We start from the raw sequence: 22,098 nt of genomic DNA, 5'->3' as shown, positions 1-22,098 counted from the left end.
TGTCAATTAACAATTAACAAGTTGTCGAATCTGCAATATTTATTGCAGTGAAATTTAAATTTATAAAATAATATTGTTCAAGTTGTAGATCGCATTTATTAGGAATTAAAAGTTTTATCCAAAGAATATATCGAAAATTTGAGACACAATGGCAGAATTGTTATTAGATCCAAAAATTAGGCTATGGGTGTTTCTACCCATCGTAGTAATTACTTTCTTGGTTGGTATTGTTAGGCATTATGTATCTATTATTCTTTCATCGCAAAAGAAAATAGAGCTATTGCAAGTGCAGGACAGGTATGAAATGATTACCTCAAAAGTTTATAAGCACTTTTTTCCTAAAGGCAATTATAACCTATTCCATGTAATTTTTTCAGTCAAGTAATGATTCGAGCCCGTTTGTTGCGTGAGAATGGGAAGTATCTACCAAAGCAGTCGTTCGCGATGCGCCGGCACTGGTTCAATAATGAAGATACTGGTTATTTCAAAGTTCAGAAGCGGACATCTAATGCTCAGGTAAAATTAAATTTAAACCTGAAAAGACAGATTTAATTGTCATGAAGTGCTTTTAATTAAATGATATAGGCTAAACACTATTGTTTATTGTTCTATTGGTTTCATACATGTTATATTTGTACAGCTGCTATCTGCCTATCAGCTACCTCATTTACACAGAATATTTGCCTTAGATTAGGACTACTGACATATTAATATAAAATAAAATAAAATAAAATAATATTTATTAGCAAATTTTACATATTCAGTTCACAATTTTGCTCTGCCTTCTGAACTAGGTTATTACCTGTGTCTCAGAAAACAGTGCCTTCCCTTAAGAGTTCATACAAGTATTATTAAATACGTAAACAGAATATTATAGTTACAGATTAATAACAATTAAAGCAATTAAAGAATAAAAATTACTAGTTAATTATAATTTATATAATATATATGACGATACATGAATTGGACAGGTGGACAAGCGTGAGTATGTGTGTGTGTGTGTGTGTGTGTTTGTGTGTATGTGTGTATGTGTGTGTGAGTGTGCGCGTGTGTGTGTAAGTGTCAGTGAGTGGAATATTATGAATATGTGATTTGATTTTGACACCTATTTAATGAAAGTGAAGAGACTTTCAGTTTGGAGATAATCCAGATTTTTGAGCCAGTTGATAATGAATTTTTTAAACCGATTAGTAGTCATATTTATTATTGCGTTTATGTTATTAGTCGGGATTTTATTATATATTCTTGGAGCAATACAATTTAGCTGTCGTCTTGCAAAACTAGTTTTAGTTAGAGGTACAGGGCACCTTAGTTTTCGTTTTCTCATTCGGGGCAGTTTGTGAGCTATTAGACGGTGATATCTTAGCAGAGCCTTCAGAACATAAATCTTACGAACTGAGAGAACACCAGTTTGTGTATAAACATCCGCTGTAGAGTGCCTGTATGGTAGGTGCATTAGAACTTTTAACACTGCCCGCTGTGCACGTTCAAGTTCAAGCATTATTGTTTTAGGGGCCCCGCCCCATGACGTCACACAGTAATTTATTAAGCTCTCACACAGTGCTTTGTATGTTTGAATAAGCAGTTTCTTATTAGCTACTGATCTCAGTTGCTTGAAAATGTAAATTAGCTTTCTAACTCTATTGCAAACATTGGTGATCTGGTCTTTCCAACTCAATGTATCATCCAGAAGAACACCCAAGTATCGTATACATGAAGCTCTTGTGAGTATTTTACAATTACATTTGCTCAAATACCTCCTATTACATGGAAATGTGTGAAGTTTTATAGATAAATTTGTGGATGGGCCGTAGGTCTTTGTCTTTGTGAAACATAGGTATTTCGTTTTAGAGATATTAAGTGTAAGCAAATTATCTTCAAGCCAGGCTGTGACATTTTGCAAGCCTGTCTCAGCGTTTCTGTGGGCTTCTTCCCAATTGTGACCGCGAAATAACAAAACAGTGTCATCGGCAAACATCTGTATGTCTGTATCGGTAGAAATTACTTCAGGGAGACTGTTAATATAGATTAAGAAGAGAGTAGGTCCTAACGTGCTGCCTTGTGGAATACCAAATCTACATGATGAGGCATCACTTATATCGTTTTTAACCCTCACGTACTGCTCTCTGCAAGACAGATAACTCTGAAACCATTGATGAGCGTGACCGCGGACACCTAAGCTTTCCAACTTTGATAATAGTATCGGAATAGAAATTGTATCGAAAGCTTTTTTAAAATCAAGAAATACACCAATAACTTTGTCCCCTTTATCGAGGTATTCATATACTAATGTCGTTAATCTCAATATAGCTTCTTCTGTGGATTTTCCTTTCCGAAATCCATATTGAGAATTTGTTAGTAATTTATTCTTTTCTAGAAAACTTGTTAGCCGATAATTTACTAGTCTTTCCAGAACTTTCGATAGAGTTGGAAGTAACGAAACAGGTCTGTAGTTGGTCACATCTTTTTTGTCCTCTGATTTATAAATAGGCGACACGATGGCTTTTTTAAAAATGTCTGGAAATTGGCCTTGTTCTAAACTCAAATTACACAGGTATTCCATTGGACCAATTAGAAATTCTTTTGCTTCTTTAACAAGCCTACTTGATATACCATCAAGCCCAGGAGCACTAGAAGCCTTTAATTCATTGATAATTTTACCAATTTCGTAGGAATCTGTAGGTACAAAAGACATTGAATTAATCTTAGAAGTTGACGATTTAATTTGATTCGCGAGATCGTTTTCCGTCTTATGTAATATTTTCAATATCTCTTCAGCCAAACTCCCACCGACAGTTGTGAAAAAATTATTAATTTTGTTTAAAGACTCTTTAGTGTTACTACCAATCGTAAGTAGCTCCGTGGGTAGGTCATTCTTCACTTTCATGTTACATACATCCTTTATAATATTCCATGTTTTCTTAATATCTTTCTCACTGTATTGTAATTGCATTTGATAGTATTTTTGTTTTAAAGATTTGATTATTTTATTACAAGTGTTTCTATACTTTATATATGCGCTTACTGTTTCCATGTCGCTAGGTCTTAACTTGGCTTTTTTATGCAATTTGTCTCTCTTACGGATTGATCTTACTACTCCTGTTGTTATCCATGGTTTAAGAGGCGCCTTCTTTTTAGACAAATACTTGACCGTAGTGCACTCCTTAATAATTCCACTAATAATGTTTACAAGACACTCAGCACAATGATTAACGTCACGCAAAGAAAAATACTGGGTCCAGTCTATTAAACTAATCTTTTCCAATGCTAATGGGTAATCTATTACTTGTATTGAAAGATCGGTTTTCAATCTTGCGATCTTGTTGTTTCTTATTTGTAGTAGAATAGGACTGTGATCTGTTAAGGGTGGAAACACCACAGTTTGCCATTCATCAGTCGTTTTAACCATAAAGTGGTCAAGACAATTGTTTAATCTTGTCGGACATGTTACACCCAATTCCAGACCATGAGAAGCTAAAATACACAAGTATTCGTTTAAATGAGCGCTTTGACTGTCGTTACAGATGGTATTAATATTTATATCACCTGTAAAAATTACGTGCTGCTGTTTTATTTCTTTAAGAATTGTATCCAATCGTTCTAAGTACGGTCGTGGATTTGTATAACAAGGTGGTCGATATGAACAGACAATGGAGTATTTATCAATATTAAGAATCAAGCAATTACCATCCACCATTTCAGGTTCGGCGGAAATAGCTGCTAATGATTTCTTAACATATACTACCACTCCATCATTCTGATTCAAATATTTATTAGTATAGTACACATTGTAGTCGATTAAATTTGGTGGAGGAACACCCTCTTTTGACCAGCACTCAGTAAGAACAATGACCTCCATTTGTATGGGAAGCGATGTAAGAAAAGCCGTCAATAGATCGAAGTTGTGATGTATGCTTCGTATGTTTATAGTAATTACATTTAAGAAATTAGAACCATTCCGTAATAGTTGTTTGTTCTTGTATATTTCGTCTACTTGGATGCAATTCACTGAATCTGCATCCAAATCGGATATTATAGTGTTAAACGAGTCGAATTTGTTTTAGATGTAGTACATAAGTTTCATATTATCATAACCAATTTTTTTTTCCGATGCTTAATCCTCAATACAAAAAGCTGAAGTTGTTCATATTTTAAGAAACACTTTTTTAAAGGAATTATACATTCAAATGCTTTACGTTTTTGTGAGCGGTGTTGGATGTGAAGTAGTGTTTTGTATGTGTGGTGATTTATGTATGTTAGTTTGTTGTGATTACATTTAATATCTATCCAATGCCATAATATCCTAAGAAATATACATATCTTTGAATATATCATAAAAACTACGTTAAATACTAAACTTATAATACTATTAGTAAGAACAAAAAGTCATTTATCACTTAGTTTTTGAAGATCGCCTTCGCAGTCGATTCGAAACTGTTTGGACCCCTCAGATTTTCTTAAATATATACGCCCATAGGAAATCCAACAATAAGTATAATTATATACCTTGGCAAACTCCCTACATTTGTAAAATAGCTTCCTAGCACTTGATGTTAGCGTTTCTGTTATATATACCGGTGTTTTAGTATCGTCAATTTTAAGATTCGATGTGTTTAATTTATTATTTAAATTTTTTCTATTAAAAGTTTTTGTAGCTGAGATAAATTTATCTTTAGTTATTTTGCTGGTGAAATCGATAATTATAGGTTTGTAGCTATCAGTCTTAGTATTTATTCTGTAGATATCTCTAATACCCTGTTCATGCATATCAATTTTTAATAGTGTGCCGATATTCTGCACTATATTTATAAGGTCACCCGTAGTCTCAGACTTTTTTTGTTTGGGTATATTTCGTATCTCAACTGAAGAACTTTTCACATGTCTCTCCAATGATTCCAATTTAATTTCAAGGTCATTAATGTGCTTCAGTTTTTCTTGATTTTCTTTTTGTAGAACAGAGATAGATTGCATCACATCATCATATTTGTCACTAACAAATTTTACACTTGAATGCAAATCTTTATATTCGCTACGAAGTTCATTAATGTTCGTGAGTATAGCCTCAATCTTGTTATCTTGAGATTCTTTCCAGCTGTTTAAACTACTAAGTAATTCTGCCTTAAAAGCCTGTAATTCATCTCTCATGTCTTGATCATGTTTCCGTTTATTCCCGCGTGTAGTAATGTTGGTAGTGAAATCACGAATATTATTGTCATCTCTGCACGTAGAAATGTTGGGTGCTGAACCTCCATGCGGTAAAATTTCCAGGGGTTCCAAAGTAGACCCAGAAGAAGGAGGGGTTCTTTTAAGAGGCATGGTTTGAGAATTTATTAGAAAAAAAAAAAAAAAAAAAAAAAAGAAAAGTTATATAACAACTTGGGTCGGCTTGGATTCGATCTTGAGTCAACTCGAGACGCTTCCGAAATAGCTAGAGGAGTAACTGCCAGTGCCGTCTAGACTTACTCGTTGACGTTGAAATTATTGATCTTAATTAAATAATTGTTGTTTCAAGATAAGTCAACGACCTCAATGTGCGTTATTTTTTAATTACATCTACCTTCACTTATAACAATATTCTTAGTTCCACTGAATCACTCAGAATCACTTGTTATCACTGATTTGTTCCTTGTAAAAAACGACTTTTATGTGCATAAATCCACTAATTATACTTTAACAGTTTATTTATAACAAAATTACTGGTTTACTTTCACTATTACTATTTTTAACATTAAAACTTGTCAGAGCTGATGTTTACGTGCCGGAGCGCGGGGGGGAAGTGGAATATTTAAAAAAATGCCCCAAAATTTTTATTAAACACGTTTTCTCATAGTTGTAAAGTTCTATATCATATTGTATACAAGTTCATTTTTGTATTATATTTCAGAATCCCATGACCGACCCAGGCATGATGACAGACATGTTGAAAGGCAATGTGACAAATGTACTGCCCATGATTGTTATTGGAGGCTGGATTAATTGGATGTTCAGTGGTTTCCTTACCAGTAAGATATATTTATAACTTATATCTATTACTAATATAATAAAGCTGAAGAGTTTGTTTGTGTGTTTGAACGCGCTAATCTCAGGTTTGAAAAATTCTTTCGGTGTTAGATTGCTCATTTATCGAGGAAGGCTATAGGCTATATAACATCACACTAAGACCAACAGGAGTGGAACCTCGCGGGTGAAACAAAATAAATAAATAAAAAAGTTATTATACAAGAAGTTATTGCTTATTCTAAAGGAACCTCTGGCATAGCTTCTTTTAAGACAACTGATCTAAAATTTCTTATACCTAGATAATTATTACTAATCATGAAAAAAATAGATACATATATGACTTTTATATTAAACATTTTATTACAATATTGAAGCACTATTACAAAGCACTACTCATAAATTTTTTTAATAACATGAACATATTGTTTATTCCAGCCAAGGTACCATTCCCCTTGACTCTCCGATTCAAGCCCATGTTGCAGCGAGGTGTAGAACTAGCGTATCTTGATGCATCCTGGGTGTCATCCGCGTCATGGTACTTCTTAAATGTGTTCGGTTTGAGGACTATTTATGCTCTGGTGCTTGGAGAGAATAATGGTGAGTTGTAATTAATTTATATCATGATACTTAGACATCATAACTAATTCTTTTCTCTATTGCTCGAATAAATTAACTTATAAACTGATTATGATTTATGATTATCAAAACATACAATTTTTTTCCATAACATAATGTCTATGACTTTTATAATAGCCAAATTTTTCAGAAGTTATAGAAAAAAAGTAATACTATTCTCTCCTCTATTCTAGCTGCTGATCAATCTAAAGTGATGCAAGAACAGATGTCAGGAGCAGCTATGGCCATGCCCCCAGACCCGAAAGCCGCTTTCAAAGCTGAGTGGGAGGCTCTGGAGATCACAGAACACCGATGGGCACTTGCTAATGCAGAGAGTGACCTGCTGGCTAAGGCTGAAGAAACAGTGCAATAGTTTTGTCTACTGAAAGTAACGAATATAAGGATAAAAATTGTCTATTTTACAGTATATTCATGTCTTAGTTCTTGTAAGATGTAAAAATAATATAAATTACCACCTTGTTCGCTCGCATCAGGGGTCAAAACTCGAAAATGAATAATGATGTGTGTGTGATTTTGAAATAAAATAGTCAATAATTTTTTCTGTATATTCTGTTCATTAAAATTGAAACGAAAGGATGAAAGCACTGTATCTTTAATTATCAAGGGTATTTAGGGTCAACTCACACCAAAAGAGCGGCGAAGGGCAGCGAAGCGGAGCGCAGTTTCCGTGTCATATGAATTTTTACTTTATTGTGATAACTATAAAACTTATTATCGCCTGAGAAACTCGAACGAGTCGTGGGGATGCCCGCGGCGCCGCAGGAATTCCACGGAATTCCTGCTGCTCGAGTTTCTCAGGCGATAATAAGTTTTATAGTTATCACAATAAAGTAAAAATTCATATGACACGGAAACTGCGCTCCGCTTCGCTGCCCTTCGCCGCTCTTTTGGTGTGAGTTGACCCTTATAGTAAATCTAAATGAAGGTTAAATATGCTACTCTGTTTCACTGGTGTTAAATTATTTTAAAATAATATTTTACTTTTCTTGTATACATACTGTTTTGAAGTTGAAATCTGTGAAGGTTATTTATTTGTCGTAGTTAAATGTATTTTATAAGGACATTAAATAATGGTATTTATTAAGTGGTTTTATTTGTGGAAAAAATTATTTTATGGCATTGAGGGCATTGAGCTATCAATGTTTTCTGGCAAGTTTCTCTACATTATAAAGATAGATAATCAGAACTCTGATAAATTATTTATGATAAGGTAATTACTGGGAAAAAAAAAACCATGACACAAAAATTTTGTGTGAGATTGGAAGTGGAACTTGCACATATTACATTATGCAGTGTGAAAAGAATTGAAATAATTACAATATTGGCAGAGGAAATAAAATATAGACAATCTTTTTATAAATGTTTATTTTAATGGAAATATATATACAAATGCATATAGCTATATAAAAAAAAGAAACAGCAATCTATGTCAGGTCATCAATATATTTAGATACAAAAAAATAATAATCAATCGATATATTATTTTAATAATTATTTGGCTTAGATTAATGAGCCATTTTTTTTAATATTGTGACAAAAGAGCTACCTACCTACAAGAATTACCTACAATGCTAAAAGTTATTGCTTTGTTCATGCCAATTTTCAATTATTTTTCTTTCAATCTTTACCCAACCATTGTTTCAATAAATACCTACTCTACCACTCAACATAATAGATAAAAAATATATAGAAAAATTTTAATATAACTATGTAATATAATATTGCTCGATATACTTTTCAAACACATTTCACATGAGTATCATACATTAGCAGAACTGTATAATAAACTGTACTTGTGAAAAAATGAAAATTTCTTCCTTATATTAGGTATTTTTAATATAAAAGCAAAATTATTAAGCTATCATTTCACGGAAACGTCATATTAACATTGCATGGGATATATTTTCTATTGTCCAATTTAATAATCCCTGCAGTGGATATTAGAATATTTTATACAAATCATTGCTTACTTTAACAAGAACTTTACATGCAGGTTCTCACAGGGCAGATAATAAATGGGTTAAACTCAAATAAAACATTGCATTACAATATTTAAATCATATAATTTACATTTAAAAAATATTAGTGGTTAAGTATAGTACAGTCCCATAAAATTTAATGTTAATGGTTCATGGGAACTCAAAGCATGAAAATGTTTTAGGCCTGCATATTGATTATGGTATTTGGAGTAAATAAAAAAATATATATTACTGCTTATTTAATTTAGTCCGTTATATCATATTATTTCCTGTCTATACTAGGAGTAGATATAACTTAACACTTGGGTTTTAAAGTAATTATTTTGCTAAGTTTATAAAAAGAAGAGGAATGAGTCAATAGAACTCAGAAGATTATATATTTTTTTTAAGTTTTTCAATTTTTACAACCATAATCAATTTAGGGAGAAATTCAAATATTTTATCCTTCTTCTTATATTACCAAACTTTTGGATGTAAAGTGGGGGGATGGGCTGTAAAGTTTGTAAAATTAACATGTGAATGTGGTGTGTTTATAAGGAGAAATGGCTTATTGAATGTTAACAACATTCATGTGTGATAACTGTGTGTGTGTAAGAGGGAGAATGGTTTAGGTAGGTTTTCAGTGTGTGTGTTGGAGGGGGGAGGGGGCAGAACTTATGTATGTTTGAGGGGTAAAATTTGCAAGGTGTGTCTTTGAGGGGAGGGTATAGGATAAATAACGTCTTCAAACTCTATATTAAATATCAGCCAGTGCTACTTCTTGATAAGTTGCACCACGTCCTCATCCTGCACAGTGTGGTGCAGCCCCACGCGCTGCGGACTGTACTTGGTGCTGGTGCCCCACACCAGCGCGTACTTGAGTTGCGCCGCGAGCGTGCGGTGAATCGAGTGACACACGTGTTCTACTGTTACACCCTGTAAAATAAATAAATAATTTATATCTAAATACTTTTGTGACAACGTCTTATGATTCGATAGAGCCGGCTGCACGCACGAAAAAACATGACTCATGCGGCGTTACCTCGCTCTGAGGCGTTCCATATGAAGTGCAAGCGAGAGCGCGTTGTCACATTCTACTATCGTCAGTAAACCGACTTTACAGACAACCAATTTTTTATCCTTTACTAACTGTGCCCCGCGGTTTTACCCGCGTTGCTCCGCTCCTGTTGGTCTTGCGTGATAATGTATAATAGCCTATAGCCTTCCTCGATAAATGGGCTATCTAACACGGAAATAATTTTTCAAGTGGATCAGTAGTTCCTGAGATTCGCGCGTTCAAACAGACAAACTCTTCAGGTTTATAATATTAGTATAGATTATAAATCCATAGATTAATAATAAAAATGATTGGTCAAATGTGTTCTTTACGCTTCTGTTAATGCGCAAGGAAGACACGAAATAGAGGAAAAAGCAGAACATCGTCCATGGGGGCAGGTAGATAGCTAAATTATAATGTATCTAGGCAATTGGATCACGCATAGACCTAATACAAGAATGATTCATAATTATTTTATGTATTACTTAATAACATACCTTTCTCAAAATAAGTCCATCATCGAAGTCCGGTGGCTGACCAGGCTTCTTCGTGTACACCCTGATGAGGGAGAGGTACTCCCACAGCGTCTCCAGCAAGTAGTCCAGGTTGAGCTTCATGTTACAACTGAAAGATTGTAATTATGTATTTAATAAAAAAAAAAGTTTGAATTTTTTACAAACTAGCGCCATTATTTAACTAGTTTCTTCTCTTCTCTTCTTTCCTCTGCAGAAAAAGATTTTCGGACCGATTTATTATCGAATTTTAATTATTATTTTTGCGATTCGAAAGCACTACTAAAATAACTCTGTTTGATGAAATAAATGTTTGAATTTGAATTACTTATCGGTAAGAATATGTAATAAAAAAAATAATGAGATTCACATGTTTTTTTAATTCCTTTTTAGGGTTCCAAACATCAAAAGAAAAAACGGAACCCTTATAGGATCACTTTGTTGTCCGTCTGTCTGACAGTTAACACCTTTTTCTCTTTATTCATTAAAAAATAGGTTTGTTCGGAGCCCTCGGTGCGTGAGCCCGACTCGCACTTGGCCGGTTTTATTTAATTTAAATTTTGATAGGTTAATCTAAACTAATATTATAAAGAGGAAAACTTTGTTTGTTTGTTTGATTGTAATGAATAGGCTCATAAACTACTGGGCCGATTTTAAAAATTCTTTCACCATTCGAAAGCTACATTATCCACGAGTAACATAGGCTAGGTTTTATCTCGGAAATCCCACGGGAACGGGAACTATGCGGGTTTTTCTTTGAAAACGCGGGCGAAGCCGCAGGTGGAAAGCTAGTTTTAATATATTTTGATAGGTTAATATTTAATATTACCTGACGACGATAGAGTGCGGCTGTCTCGCGATGCGGTCGACCTCCTGCAGCGAGATCTGATCGATCTTGTTGTACACATACAGGCACGGCAGGTACACGCGGTTCGCTAGGATCACGTCGATCAGCTCGTCCGCTGTACAGTCCTCGCGGAATAGCACCTGCGATCACAAAATAACAATTGAAATTACGTGTCAGAAGTGAAACTTCATTGGCAAGATTCAAAGATACCAAAATCGTCACCTTACTCAATGACGATATGACGTGACCGTGCCATGATATTGCCATGACCGCCTACGAAAGTTTCACTTCAATAATATGATTGGTTACAAATCACTATTGAAATTGCTAATTATAGTTACAATCACCCAAAAAAAATATCATAGGTAGAAAGAAACTAGAAAACTAAATAAGTAATTACCTCAGCATTAAATATTTTATATTCATGTAGAATCATCTGCACCATTTTTTCGTCCACTTTAGTCAGCTGACACGTGGAGTTGAACGACAAACCGCCGCCTTTTTTAACCTGCAATAATTATTTTATGATTCATTTAAGATTATTGTAAAAAAATATGCATAAGGACTATGTTTTACATAATTTGAGTATAAATAAAATAATAATATAGAATAATGCCACTTATTAAACCAGTAAAAGTTAGTGGTGTTGATTTAACCAATATGAAAATAACAATATGTTACATTTCTATCACAGAAAGTTTTTCACTTCCATAATTAGATGAAACAACTGTTTGGGCCATATCCTACTTCCTATTAATCCTACTAATATTATTAACTAGCTTACCGCCCGCGGCTTCGCCCGCCTTGTCTTAAACCTAATAAATTATATATGTACTAAAACCTTCCTCTTAAATCACTCTATCTATTAAAAAAAACCGCATCAAAATCCGTTGCGTAGTTTGAAAGATTTAAGCATACAAAGGGACATAGGGACAGAGAAAGTGACTTTGGTTTATACTATGTAGTGATGCGAAAGTTTGTGAGGTTGGATGTGTATGTGTGTGTTTGTTACTCTTTCACGCAAATACTACTGAACCAATTACAATGAAATTAAGCACACATATAGGAGGTAACTTGGATTAACACATAGGTTTTATCCCGGAAATCCCACGGGCAAGGGAACGATGCGGGTTTTTCTTTGAAGACGCGGGTGAAGCTGCGGGAGGAAAGATATTCTTCAATAATTACGAAATGATGTTGCATCATGCCTAGATTTTAAATCCCAAATCTCTACCTCAAAAATAAGCATTACATCTATTGTTTCTGTCATTGTAAATCCTCACCTTAAAATAAATATTAGGTTTGTTCTTATTCAGCCTGATGCCGACACTCTCCAACTCCTTCTCAAGCAGCTGGCGGTGCACGTACGGCTTTGTGGCATCTAACATCATGAGCACCAGGTCTGCTGTACGCGCTACTGCTATCACCTGAAATTTTGGTTATGATGAAATTAGTTTTTTGGTTTTTATTGTATTATAAATAATGTTAAAAATATGTTATTGAATAAATAAATGTTTGAGTTTGGACTGGCAAGTATTATATTATACATTTAGAAATTAAAGACTTTGTAATAACTCAGCCCCCGGAATAACAGACACAATAGAATATCTATTGTGTCAGGGTCTGATCGGGCCGCTCGGGGCTCAATGGGTTAACGGATTTTAAGCCTGATTTATCTTATAGATTATTAACCCAATTTTTAAACACTTTACAGAGAGTGTGATTGATATTGATAACAGTCGATAAATACACCGGATATCTGATTGAAGAATGCCTGGCTATAAAAAAATAAAAAGAATATCATATCCAAATTTAATTTAACCATAAAAAATCACATGCTTAACCATTACCTATTATTGTTATCATTAATTATTACCTGTCTCCCTCTTCCTTTGCCCTGGGCGGCGCCTTCAATGATTCCCGGCAGATCCAGTAGCTGTATATTAGCACCTCGGTACTCAATAACACCAGGAATACACGTGAGAGTCGTGAACTCATAGCTCGCTGCCTCAGAGTGTGTGTGCGTTAGTGTAGAGAGCAGGGTTGACTGGAATTGGTGTTAATTATAAGTAAATATTTGTATATAGACCTTGCAATTATGATTAATCATTAAATTGTAAAAATGAATGTAAAATAATATAACATTATTATAGTACTGGCCAGTCACATATTATAGCACTTTTAGCCAAACTTTAGAAAATTTTTAAAATACATATACCTACATGATAAAGAAGTTTTCACGTCTAAAAGAATAAAATAATATAATAACATACATCTTAGAAATATTTTAAGGCATATCTTGTATATAATAGATAGTTTCTATTAACAAAATATGTGTAAAAACTCACCTTACCAACTGATGGAAAACCTATAAGAGCAACTCTTGCATCACCTGACTTTAAAACATCAAAACCCTCCCCTTTATCACCTCCCTTTTTAGATGGTTCTAAAAGTTGAGACCTGTACTTCGCTAGCTTGGCTTTCAATAACCCCAAATGATATTCAGTTGCTGTAAATAAATAAAAAATTAAATTGTGAATTAATATTATATGGTTATCCATTTATGAGTGTTTATAAATTAATTGTTCGATATATACAACATTTACTCAGTAATAATATCGCTTGTATTAAATACACATTAGGTTAATCAATGTTGTTGTCTATATTTAATCTCTCAATACTCTCTAAGTCATAACCTTTACAACCATAAAACTACTTGCAATTTTGGCGTTTTGTGGATTCATAAGTACTTGTGTATTACTTTACCTTTATTCTTTTGTGTCCTAGCAATTTCCTTTTCAATTTCAGATATCTTTTCTAAGATACCCATTTTCTTACAAACTTAACAACAGTCAACAAACTTATAAAACGTGAATATTAATTTCTATTACTACAAAGCTATATCGTTCACTTGTTGTACTAAATTGCAAGAACCATTGCGGATTAAGGCATAAGATTACAGCAAAGGCGAGTAATTAATTATTTTTTTTAGATTTTTAGCGAAAACGGCAAATAGGTTATCAGCTTTCGCTGACATTTGCATTGTCAACAGATAGGTAACCATTGTCATTTTTGACAGATCATTGATGACATAAAGCTTAGTGTAATAATATGACAGCTCATCGTTGCAGCCAAGTTGCAGCTCAGAGCAAAATTTATTATTATCTTTGTAAATAAAAATACAGAAGAAGGAAATATTAAAAGTCTACTGAATTAATGAACACTATAATATAGTATTTTATTGAAAAAAAAAATCGAATAATTAAACAATTATCTCACTTCAAATTATGACCATAAATTTTGTTTTTCTGAGAATTATTGTGGTATTTATATTTTGTGTGCACACACAGTGTGCACAGGTGTGAGGATATTATTATGAAAACATCCATAAACGCATAATAATACCTACAGGACCTACGAGATTTAAATGCCATAGAAATCATACTGCCAACATCGTCCCTCCGTATTTCAGAATGATTTTTAAAATGATAATTGATACGTTACTTATACGCAGGTATTACATTACACAATGGAAGAGCATTTTATATTCATATCTCACCTCATTGATTTTACTAATAATGTTGTTTAACCCTTCTTTAAACCTTAACTAGATATTGTATTACAGCAACTAGTGTAGGAAAGTATGTAATTACCTAAACATTTGTAATTCATACGCATAATATGATTATTGAACCAAAGTTATAAGCTTTGAACGGTTAAACATTGAGCGTCATAAAGATTAAATATTTAAGTCATTAAAAACACCATTCTAAACTATATATTTCAGCGTTCTAGGTTTTGATCATAATACTAAATCTATTGAAGAATTAGACTTGCAATACGAAGATGAAAGAAATTCCATGATAGCAATTACAGAGTCAGGTAAACAATCATAAAGGCCAAAGTTTCCTAGTTAGAATGCATATAAAAATATAATTCCAATAAGAAGGAAGTTTTTATGTTTGTTTGTAAAATTCCATGAAATAACCATTCATAAATAAATGTTTGTAGAAATAAACGTTTACGAAGATTTTTATGAAGAAATGGACAATCGAATGAAAATTGAAAATTCTATGGATATGATATTCTTTGGACCTCCTAGTTCATTTTTACGATTGGACCCAGAAACAATTTTACACCTTTTATCTCATACGAAAAAACATTTTATTCCTATATCCAGGGCACTCTTAGCTTGGGATATAGTTACAGGTTATATTGTTATATTTTATACATACACATAAACTTTAAATACCTTGCAAAAAACGATAATATTTCACATTTTTTGCAAAAAAAAAAATACGATTCGAATTATAGTTACTACAGTGAATATTATGTACATGTGTTACATTGAAAATGGAAGTAATTACAATTTAATTTAATTTAATTAACAAATTCGACATAATACTAGCAGTGCTTCGCGGTTTTACCCACAGTGCTCCGCTGCTGTTGGTCTTAATGAGATAATATATAGCCTTCCTCGATAAATGGGCTGTAACACCGCAAGAATTTTTCAAATCAGACCAGTAGTTCCTGAGATTAGCGCGTTCAAACAAACAAACTCTTCAGCTTTATAATATTAGCACAGTATTACCAAATCAATTTGTACCGTACCGTAAATCATTAGCCAGCCAGTATCCACCTTGGTTTAATAAAGCACTAATACGATCATTAAAAGAAAAAAACAAATTAAGACTACGATATAAATCTTATAAAAATCCTATGGATAAAATCGAATTGAATTTGATATCTAAAAGATGTCAAAACCTGGCAAAGGATCTATATATTGAAGCGGAAATAACCAAAAATCCAAAAATATTTTGGACACACATCAAGGCCAAGCGTGGTGGATCTAGCGCATATCCCATAACTATGACTGACGGAGATACTACCTCATCCGATGGTTCAACTATATGTAACCTGTTTGCGTCTTATTTTTCTTCTGTATACACACCCAAAGGCGAGGATTCCTCGAGCAATGATTTGTCCTCTCTCAGCTTTATCAATGTAGGTGGTCAGTGTCTTACAGGTCCAACATTGGATAAGGATTGTGTTTTGAAAACTTTAAAATCTTTGAACGTTAATAAGGGAGCGGGTCCTGATGGTATCCCTCCTCTATTTATTTCTTCTACTGCTTCGGCTTTGGCTGCTCCATTAGTAATGATTTATAACAAATCTCTAATTTCAGGTTCCTTTCCACAGGAATGGAAAAAAGCCAATGTTGTGCCTGTTCACAAATCTGATAAAAATTTTTTTATCTCAAATTATAGACCGATTTCGATCCTCTCTACATTTGCCAAGGTTTTTGAATCTTTAATCTGTCCTTTTATTCAACGACACTTCAGGCAATATCTGAGTGATCAACAACATGGCTTTATTCGTTCAAGATCTACAACAACAAATTTATTGTCCTTTACTGAATCGCTAGTGCAATGTGTTGATGAGAATAAGCAGTTCGATGTGATCTACACAGATTTTAGTAAAGCTTTTGACAAAATTTCCCATTCCATACTAAGGTAAACGCAGCTATCAACGACCCATCGAAAATCTGAAGGTATTACCGACCTATAAAAGTAATTCGAAATTTAAACGTTTCCAGAACTATTCTAGCTATAGGTAGGCAAAGTTATACACGAATGTATTAATTGAGCATCGTATACTTTAACGTTAGAGTGAGTAACTGAGCAAAAAAGAGTTAAAATGCGTAAGTTGCTGCGGGGTAGCGTGGAAGCAGGACGTGTCGTACTGTTCCGTTGTTCCTTCGGGTAAGTACTGTGAGTATCTTTTTAAGACATTTACAAACAAATGACATCTATACTTTAATTTATATTACTAAATGTCAATGCATTTAAGTGTCAACTTTTCATTTCTTACAACATTTTATTAATAAAAAGTAATTTGAAACGATAAAACTTAAAATTAAAATGGGACGGTGTTAGCTTCACCAGTTTAAGTCGTGGCAGGTATCAACGACCCGTAAGTCGGCAATGGCAGCAACGTAACTTTTTGTTTTATTTTCTTTTATGTTATTATATCACACTAACACAAGTGGTCTTATGGACCAGTTTAAATCTAAGCTATGAGTCTTCATAAAAATCTATTAGCGACTAAACTTTTTTGTCTAGTGTTGTGTCTTTTAGCGTTGTCAATTTATACAAAGTTATGATATTTTCGAGGATCCCTATCGAATAGTTACAGTAGTAAATCATTGTTTTTTTTTGTTTAAACAATATGCATTTGTTCATATTTTGTATGACATTAATCAATTATAATCTATTTTATAGTCTGATGGTCAAATGAATTAAAATAACCATTTTTTTATGGGTCGGTAATACAATTTAGGTTTATACTTACATACTTTAATACCGACCCATGTGGGTCGGCAATAGCAACTATAGGAAGCTATTACCGATCGAATATAGATTGTTTAGTTTCTCATCTACAAATTCAAATTCAAATTGCTTTATTTGCAGAATGTAGAATAAAGATGTTTGTATATACAGATAATATTGATCCTTAAACATTCCGCTCGTAATTGAGCGTGCAAATATATTTTTATTACTTTTATGACATAATAGGTGCCTATTAAAAATTATATTTTTTTTAGGTTCAATTAACATAAAACATATAATTAGGTATATTTTTTCCAGAAATATGGAGCCACGAAAGCGGCGAAAAGTATTCAGTAAAACACAACTCGCCGAAGCAATCAATCAAATAGCATAACGAAATATCCTAGAGTTTGAAATCCTTAATTTAATATATGTACATATATTAATAGTATTATGTTGATTAATTTAAAAGTTTGTAATTATTTAGTTCATTACTAAAAAGTACTCATTTGTTTTATTAAAAATAACTACAATAAAAAAATACGAATATATTTGCATTTTTATTTCATTTTATTAAGATCGGTAATCATCATCATCACTAGCTTCTATACATTCCATTGCTGGAAAAAGGCTTCCTCTCACATACGATCGGGAATAGCTGCATAAAAATCGTTAATAGCTTCACAGCCGTTTTTATGGGTCGGTAATAGCAACAATCGACTAAGTCACATTGTAAATTATTTTTTACAAGATAATCCTTTATTAGAATGTATTTGCTTCAATAAATACATTTTTTATACATAACACTAGCATATAAAATGAAATTATAAATCTTTAGAAGAACCAGTATACTTAAAAAATATGGTTGATTTTGAAATTGCCTTAGAGGGGTCGTTAATACCTGCGTTTACCCTATTACAGAAACTTTCGGCTTATGGAGTTACTGGCTCGTTTTTACATTGGCTACAATCGTACTTAACAAACCGAGAATTTGTCGTTGTCGTAAATGGCTTTGCATCCGATGTCCATCATGTTACGTCTGGTGCTCCGCAAGGATCCCATTTAGCGCCAATCCTTTTCAACATTTATGTTAATGATTTGCCATGCTGTTTTTCTTTCTCAGAGGCTTTTCTGTATGCAGATGATCTTAAATTTGCCATAAAAATCGATAAACCAAGTGATACCGGTCTCCTACAGGAAGATCTAAATCGGCTTATTCAATGGTGTGCACTCAATAATATGCAGTTGAACCCAAAAAAATGTTACCATCTAAAATTTTCTAGAAAGAACTCTGTAGTGCAGTCAAAATATTATATTGGAAGCCATGTAGTGCAGGAAGTAGACACAATAAAGGACCTCGGTGTCCTGTTTGATAAATCAGTAACTTTTGTACCACATATTGAGAACGTAACGAAAAAAGCGTCCCAAATGCTTGGGTTCGTATTACGTAATACGAAAAATTTTAGTATGGGCCGAACAAAAATTATTTTATACAACTGCTTGGTACGAAGCAGCCTGGAATATTGTAGTTCCGTATGGAGACCCCACTATTCTACTCACATGCTAAGACTAGAAAGAGTACAAAAAAGATTTCTATGGCACTTAGCATTTTCTGTTGGGAAGCTTAGACAACTACCTTCATATAAGTCGCGTCTTAACTATTTTAAAATGCGTGCTTTGCATGTTAGATACAACATTATTGATGCATCTTTCTTATTCAAACTTGTAAGAAATAAAATTGACTGTCCCGGTTTGTTGAGTCAAATTAGATTTCGCGTGCCATATAGGTATCCCCGTAGCTGTATTACACCTTTTTACCCTCCATTACGAAGAACTGTTCTTGGTACTAATTCGCCACTTCTAAGAATGTTTAAAATTTTGAATGAGTGTAGTGATGTAACAGATATTAATTTTGATAGCCATAGATTGTTCCTGAATAAAATCTATGAACACTTTATTAATTTAATTTAAAATCATTGAGCTTATAATATAATTTCATTCATAATGTCATAATGTTAATCCAATTTAGATTATTAAGAAAATTATTTTTGAAATCTTTTTTTTTTTTGTTTAAACTTAAAATGTAAACTAACTGTATTGTAAGTACTAAGTAACTGCCTTGTTTGTTTTCATAACCGTTTTGTTTTTATTATCTTGCATGTGGTGTTAGCCTTTAAGTAGCTGTTGCATTTATATAAGTTATTTTGTGTTATTGTTTCTGTATGTATGTGTTGATGTAAACAACTGTTGGCTGACCTTAATTAAATAAATAAATAAATATTTCCTACAGTAGTGCGACGAATGTACTTGTGCAGAGAAACGGAGGGGAACTGGCGGGGGTCTGGCGACGCGGGCCGCGTAAAGCAATCACGCTGAGATTGCTTTACCTATCGCGAAAGGACGACGCAGTCGTATTTTTTGTGTAATAATTTTATTATACATAGGTACTTACATATTCTATTATGGCGCGCACAAACTATTCCGTTTACGGATGTAAATCTACATTGAAATCCCAGAAGGAAACAATATTTCAGAAAGATTGTATTAATTGTATCTGTTGAATTAAAATCAAAGCTATGCATATGTTGTCCTCATTATTTTCTAATCAGATTGTACAATGTACATCCCAATTCCCAATGCGAATGCATTATTTAGTTAAATGATAAAATATACATATATAAGAGCAGTGGTGGCTCAGTGGTGAGACCTCGGACTTTGAATCGATAAGTCCGGGGTTCGAGACCAGGCGAGCGCGCAGGAAATAAATTGATTTTTCAATTTATCTGCGCATGTTGTAACATCACCACTGCTCGAACGGTGAAGGAAAACATCGTGAGGAAACCGACATGTCGAAGAATTAAAAAGTTCGACGACATATTGTGTCATCCGCCAACACGCACTTGGCCAGCGTGGTGGATTATGGCCTGTACCCTCATAGGAGGCCCGTGTCCCAGCAGTGGGAACGTATATGGGCTGATGATGATGATAAAAAATACAATTAAGAACATCCAAAAATAAAGTGTCCACGTAAATAATATTTAGCAGTGCAATATCTGTAATTATATATTTATGAACAAATAATTACATCAGATTTAATAATCGCAATTATTTTGAATGTACATATGAATAATTTCATCATAATATTAATAATCACAATTGTTTTATTTCCCATTTGTTGCAACCCTAGCGTATTTTCGTGTGGCAGCGTAAGTACCTACGCTGGCGGCGGCATCGCGCGACATCAAAGGCGTTTCCTTACTGTAGGAAATAATATTGTAATACTGTGATATTAGTAGGTATAGAAAGTATGTATTACTGACCAGTGCAGCTGCAGCGCGGTGGTTGTGTAGGAGCAAACAAAGCAACAGTAAAACTTTTGATTATATTAAATCATGCGTAAAATTTCATTTTATTCGTACATTAATATTACAGATGGAAAAACTGCAGCTTATTTACAGGGGCGTGAATTTTTGGCTTTCGGTAAATTGTTAAATGTTGTGCCAGAGGAAGATTTGTACTACGCAAATTTTGGAGATCCCTCTGTCTTTAAATATTTTTCAAAACATCACGTCGATATTAGTAATCGAAAGGTTATATTGATTCCAATAAGAATAAAAATAGAGTTGTAAGTAGGTAAATAATTTCAAAAATTTAATTTAATATTTTAGTTCGGTATCCTCGTAGCTGCGTACAGAAGATATTTTGGAAATACATGGTATACAAATGCATCATATATTAATGAACTGGGATATTTACTGTGTGGTTTTCCCGTATTCGACTTAGCAAAGATATCTCCGACAATATTCAAAGATTTAACCGATGATGTTCTGGGTAAATTGCGAAGGTGCAGTGTTGATCAAACTAAGGCAAGCTTGAAAAATCTATTTAAAATGGCTTATCTTTTGATATATTAAAAGCACTTATTATTTGTTTTTATCGTATAGACTTTATACGGAATCGCTACTCATGCAGAGGCATATGGAGAACCGTATAAATGGTCGTCACATGAACTAGGGAGATTGAGCACTCTTTTTATTTGTTAGTATAATTTATATATTACTAGCTTACCGCCCGCGGATTCGCTGATACCTTGAGATGTTAGATAACATTGTATTTATTGGTGTATTTATTTTTATAGGCATACCGAAGCAGCAAATTAGTTCTATTACGCTAGAAGCAATAACAGCCATTACTCCTGCTGTAATAAAACAAATGAACCAGAAGAAATTAGAGTATTTTACAAAGCAGCAGATTTATAGGATGAATCCAAAAACTCGACGCATTTATATTCTAAGAATGCAACTAAGAAATAGTCTAGATACAAGCAAAATAGCGAAAAAACGAGGAATTATAATTAGTATTTCTCATGTAGCATTAAAACTGAATATTATGGTCACTCTTGTTTCTCAGTTAAATGAAAGTTATAAAAAATATTCCTAAAAAATAAATAATTCTAGCAGTATTTTTGATATTTTATTAATTTAATAGGAAAATGTGTGAAGCCTGTGCGGTTTAATATTTTGCGATAAAGTTTCGTAAAATCACAGCGTAAAATATTTTTTTAAAAGAACACAATTTTAAAAATGTCTTCTGTCAATAAATTTAAAAATACAAAGAAGTACAACCGGAAATACTTAAACAATAAATGAATTTTATTTTTAGCGCCAAAATGTTCTATGTGATTTTTAGTTTTTACGCTTAAAATCTTTCGTTAAACCCTAATTGTTTTCATAAAACTGCTTGCGAATGTATTTAAATT

At 33.1% G+C, this 22,098-nt stretch overlaps 3 protein-coding genes across 3 annotated transcripts; 2 read left to right on the top strand and 1 right to left on the bottom strand.

Moving 5' to 3' along the window:
* The first annotated feature begins 6 nt into the window (after window positions 1–6).
* On the top strand, window positions 7–7,716 carry LOC123695401 (ER membrane protein complex subunit 3). The gene is made up of 5 exons (XM_045641236.1): window positions 7–297; window positions 378–516; window positions 5,885–6,002; window positions 6,436–6,597; window positions 6,810–7,716. Exons 1-5 carry the CDS (start codon window positions 149–151, stop codon window positions 6,986–6,988), a joined length of 747 nt encoding a protein of 248 aa, XP_045497192.1. The 5' UTR covers window positions 7–148; the 3' UTR covers window positions 6,989–7,716.
* A 765-nt stretch (window positions 7,717–8,481) lies between these two features.
* LOC123695732 (developmentally-regulated GTP-binding protein 2) lies at window positions 8,482–14,076 on the bottom strand. Its single transcript, XM_045641641.1, has 8 exons — window positions 13,777–14,076; window positions 13,359–13,519; window positions 12,887–13,057; window positions 12,294–12,437; window positions 11,411–11,518; window positions 10,993–11,150; window positions 10,149–10,275; window positions 8,482–9,530 (listed from the first exon to the last, which is right to left on the bottom strand). Exons 1-8 carry the CDS (start codon window positions 13,838–13,840, stop codon window positions 9,369–9,371), a joined length of 1,095 nt encoding a protein of 364 aa, XP_045497597.1. The 5' UTR covers window positions 13,841–14,076; the 3' UTR covers window positions 8,482–9,368.
* Window positions 14,077–14,495: 419 nt separating this feature from the next.
* Window positions 14,496–21,779, top strand: LOC123695638. The gene is made up of 7 exons (XM_045641544.1): window positions 14,496–14,524; window positions 14,798–14,892; window positions 15,022–15,219; window positions 20,772–20,929; window positions 21,008–21,205; window positions 21,284–21,377; window positions 21,478–21,779. The coding sequence occupies exons 1-7, from the start codon at window positions 14,496–14,498 to the stop codon at window positions 21,777–21,779; spliced, it is 1,074 nt and encodes a 357-aa protein (XP_045497500.1).
* The last annotated feature ends 319 nt before the right edge of the window (window positions 21,780–22,098 follow it).

This window comes from Colias croceus, chromosome 11, assembly GCF_905220415.1.
Source record: "Colias croceus chromosome 11, ilColCroc2.1".
Taxonomy (NCBI): domain Eukaryota; kingdom Metazoa; phylum Arthropoda; class Insecta; order Lepidoptera; family Pieridae; genus Colias; species Colias croceus.
Note: the sequence above shows the minus strand (reverse complement) of the source record. Positions and strands in the feature narration are given on the sequence as shown.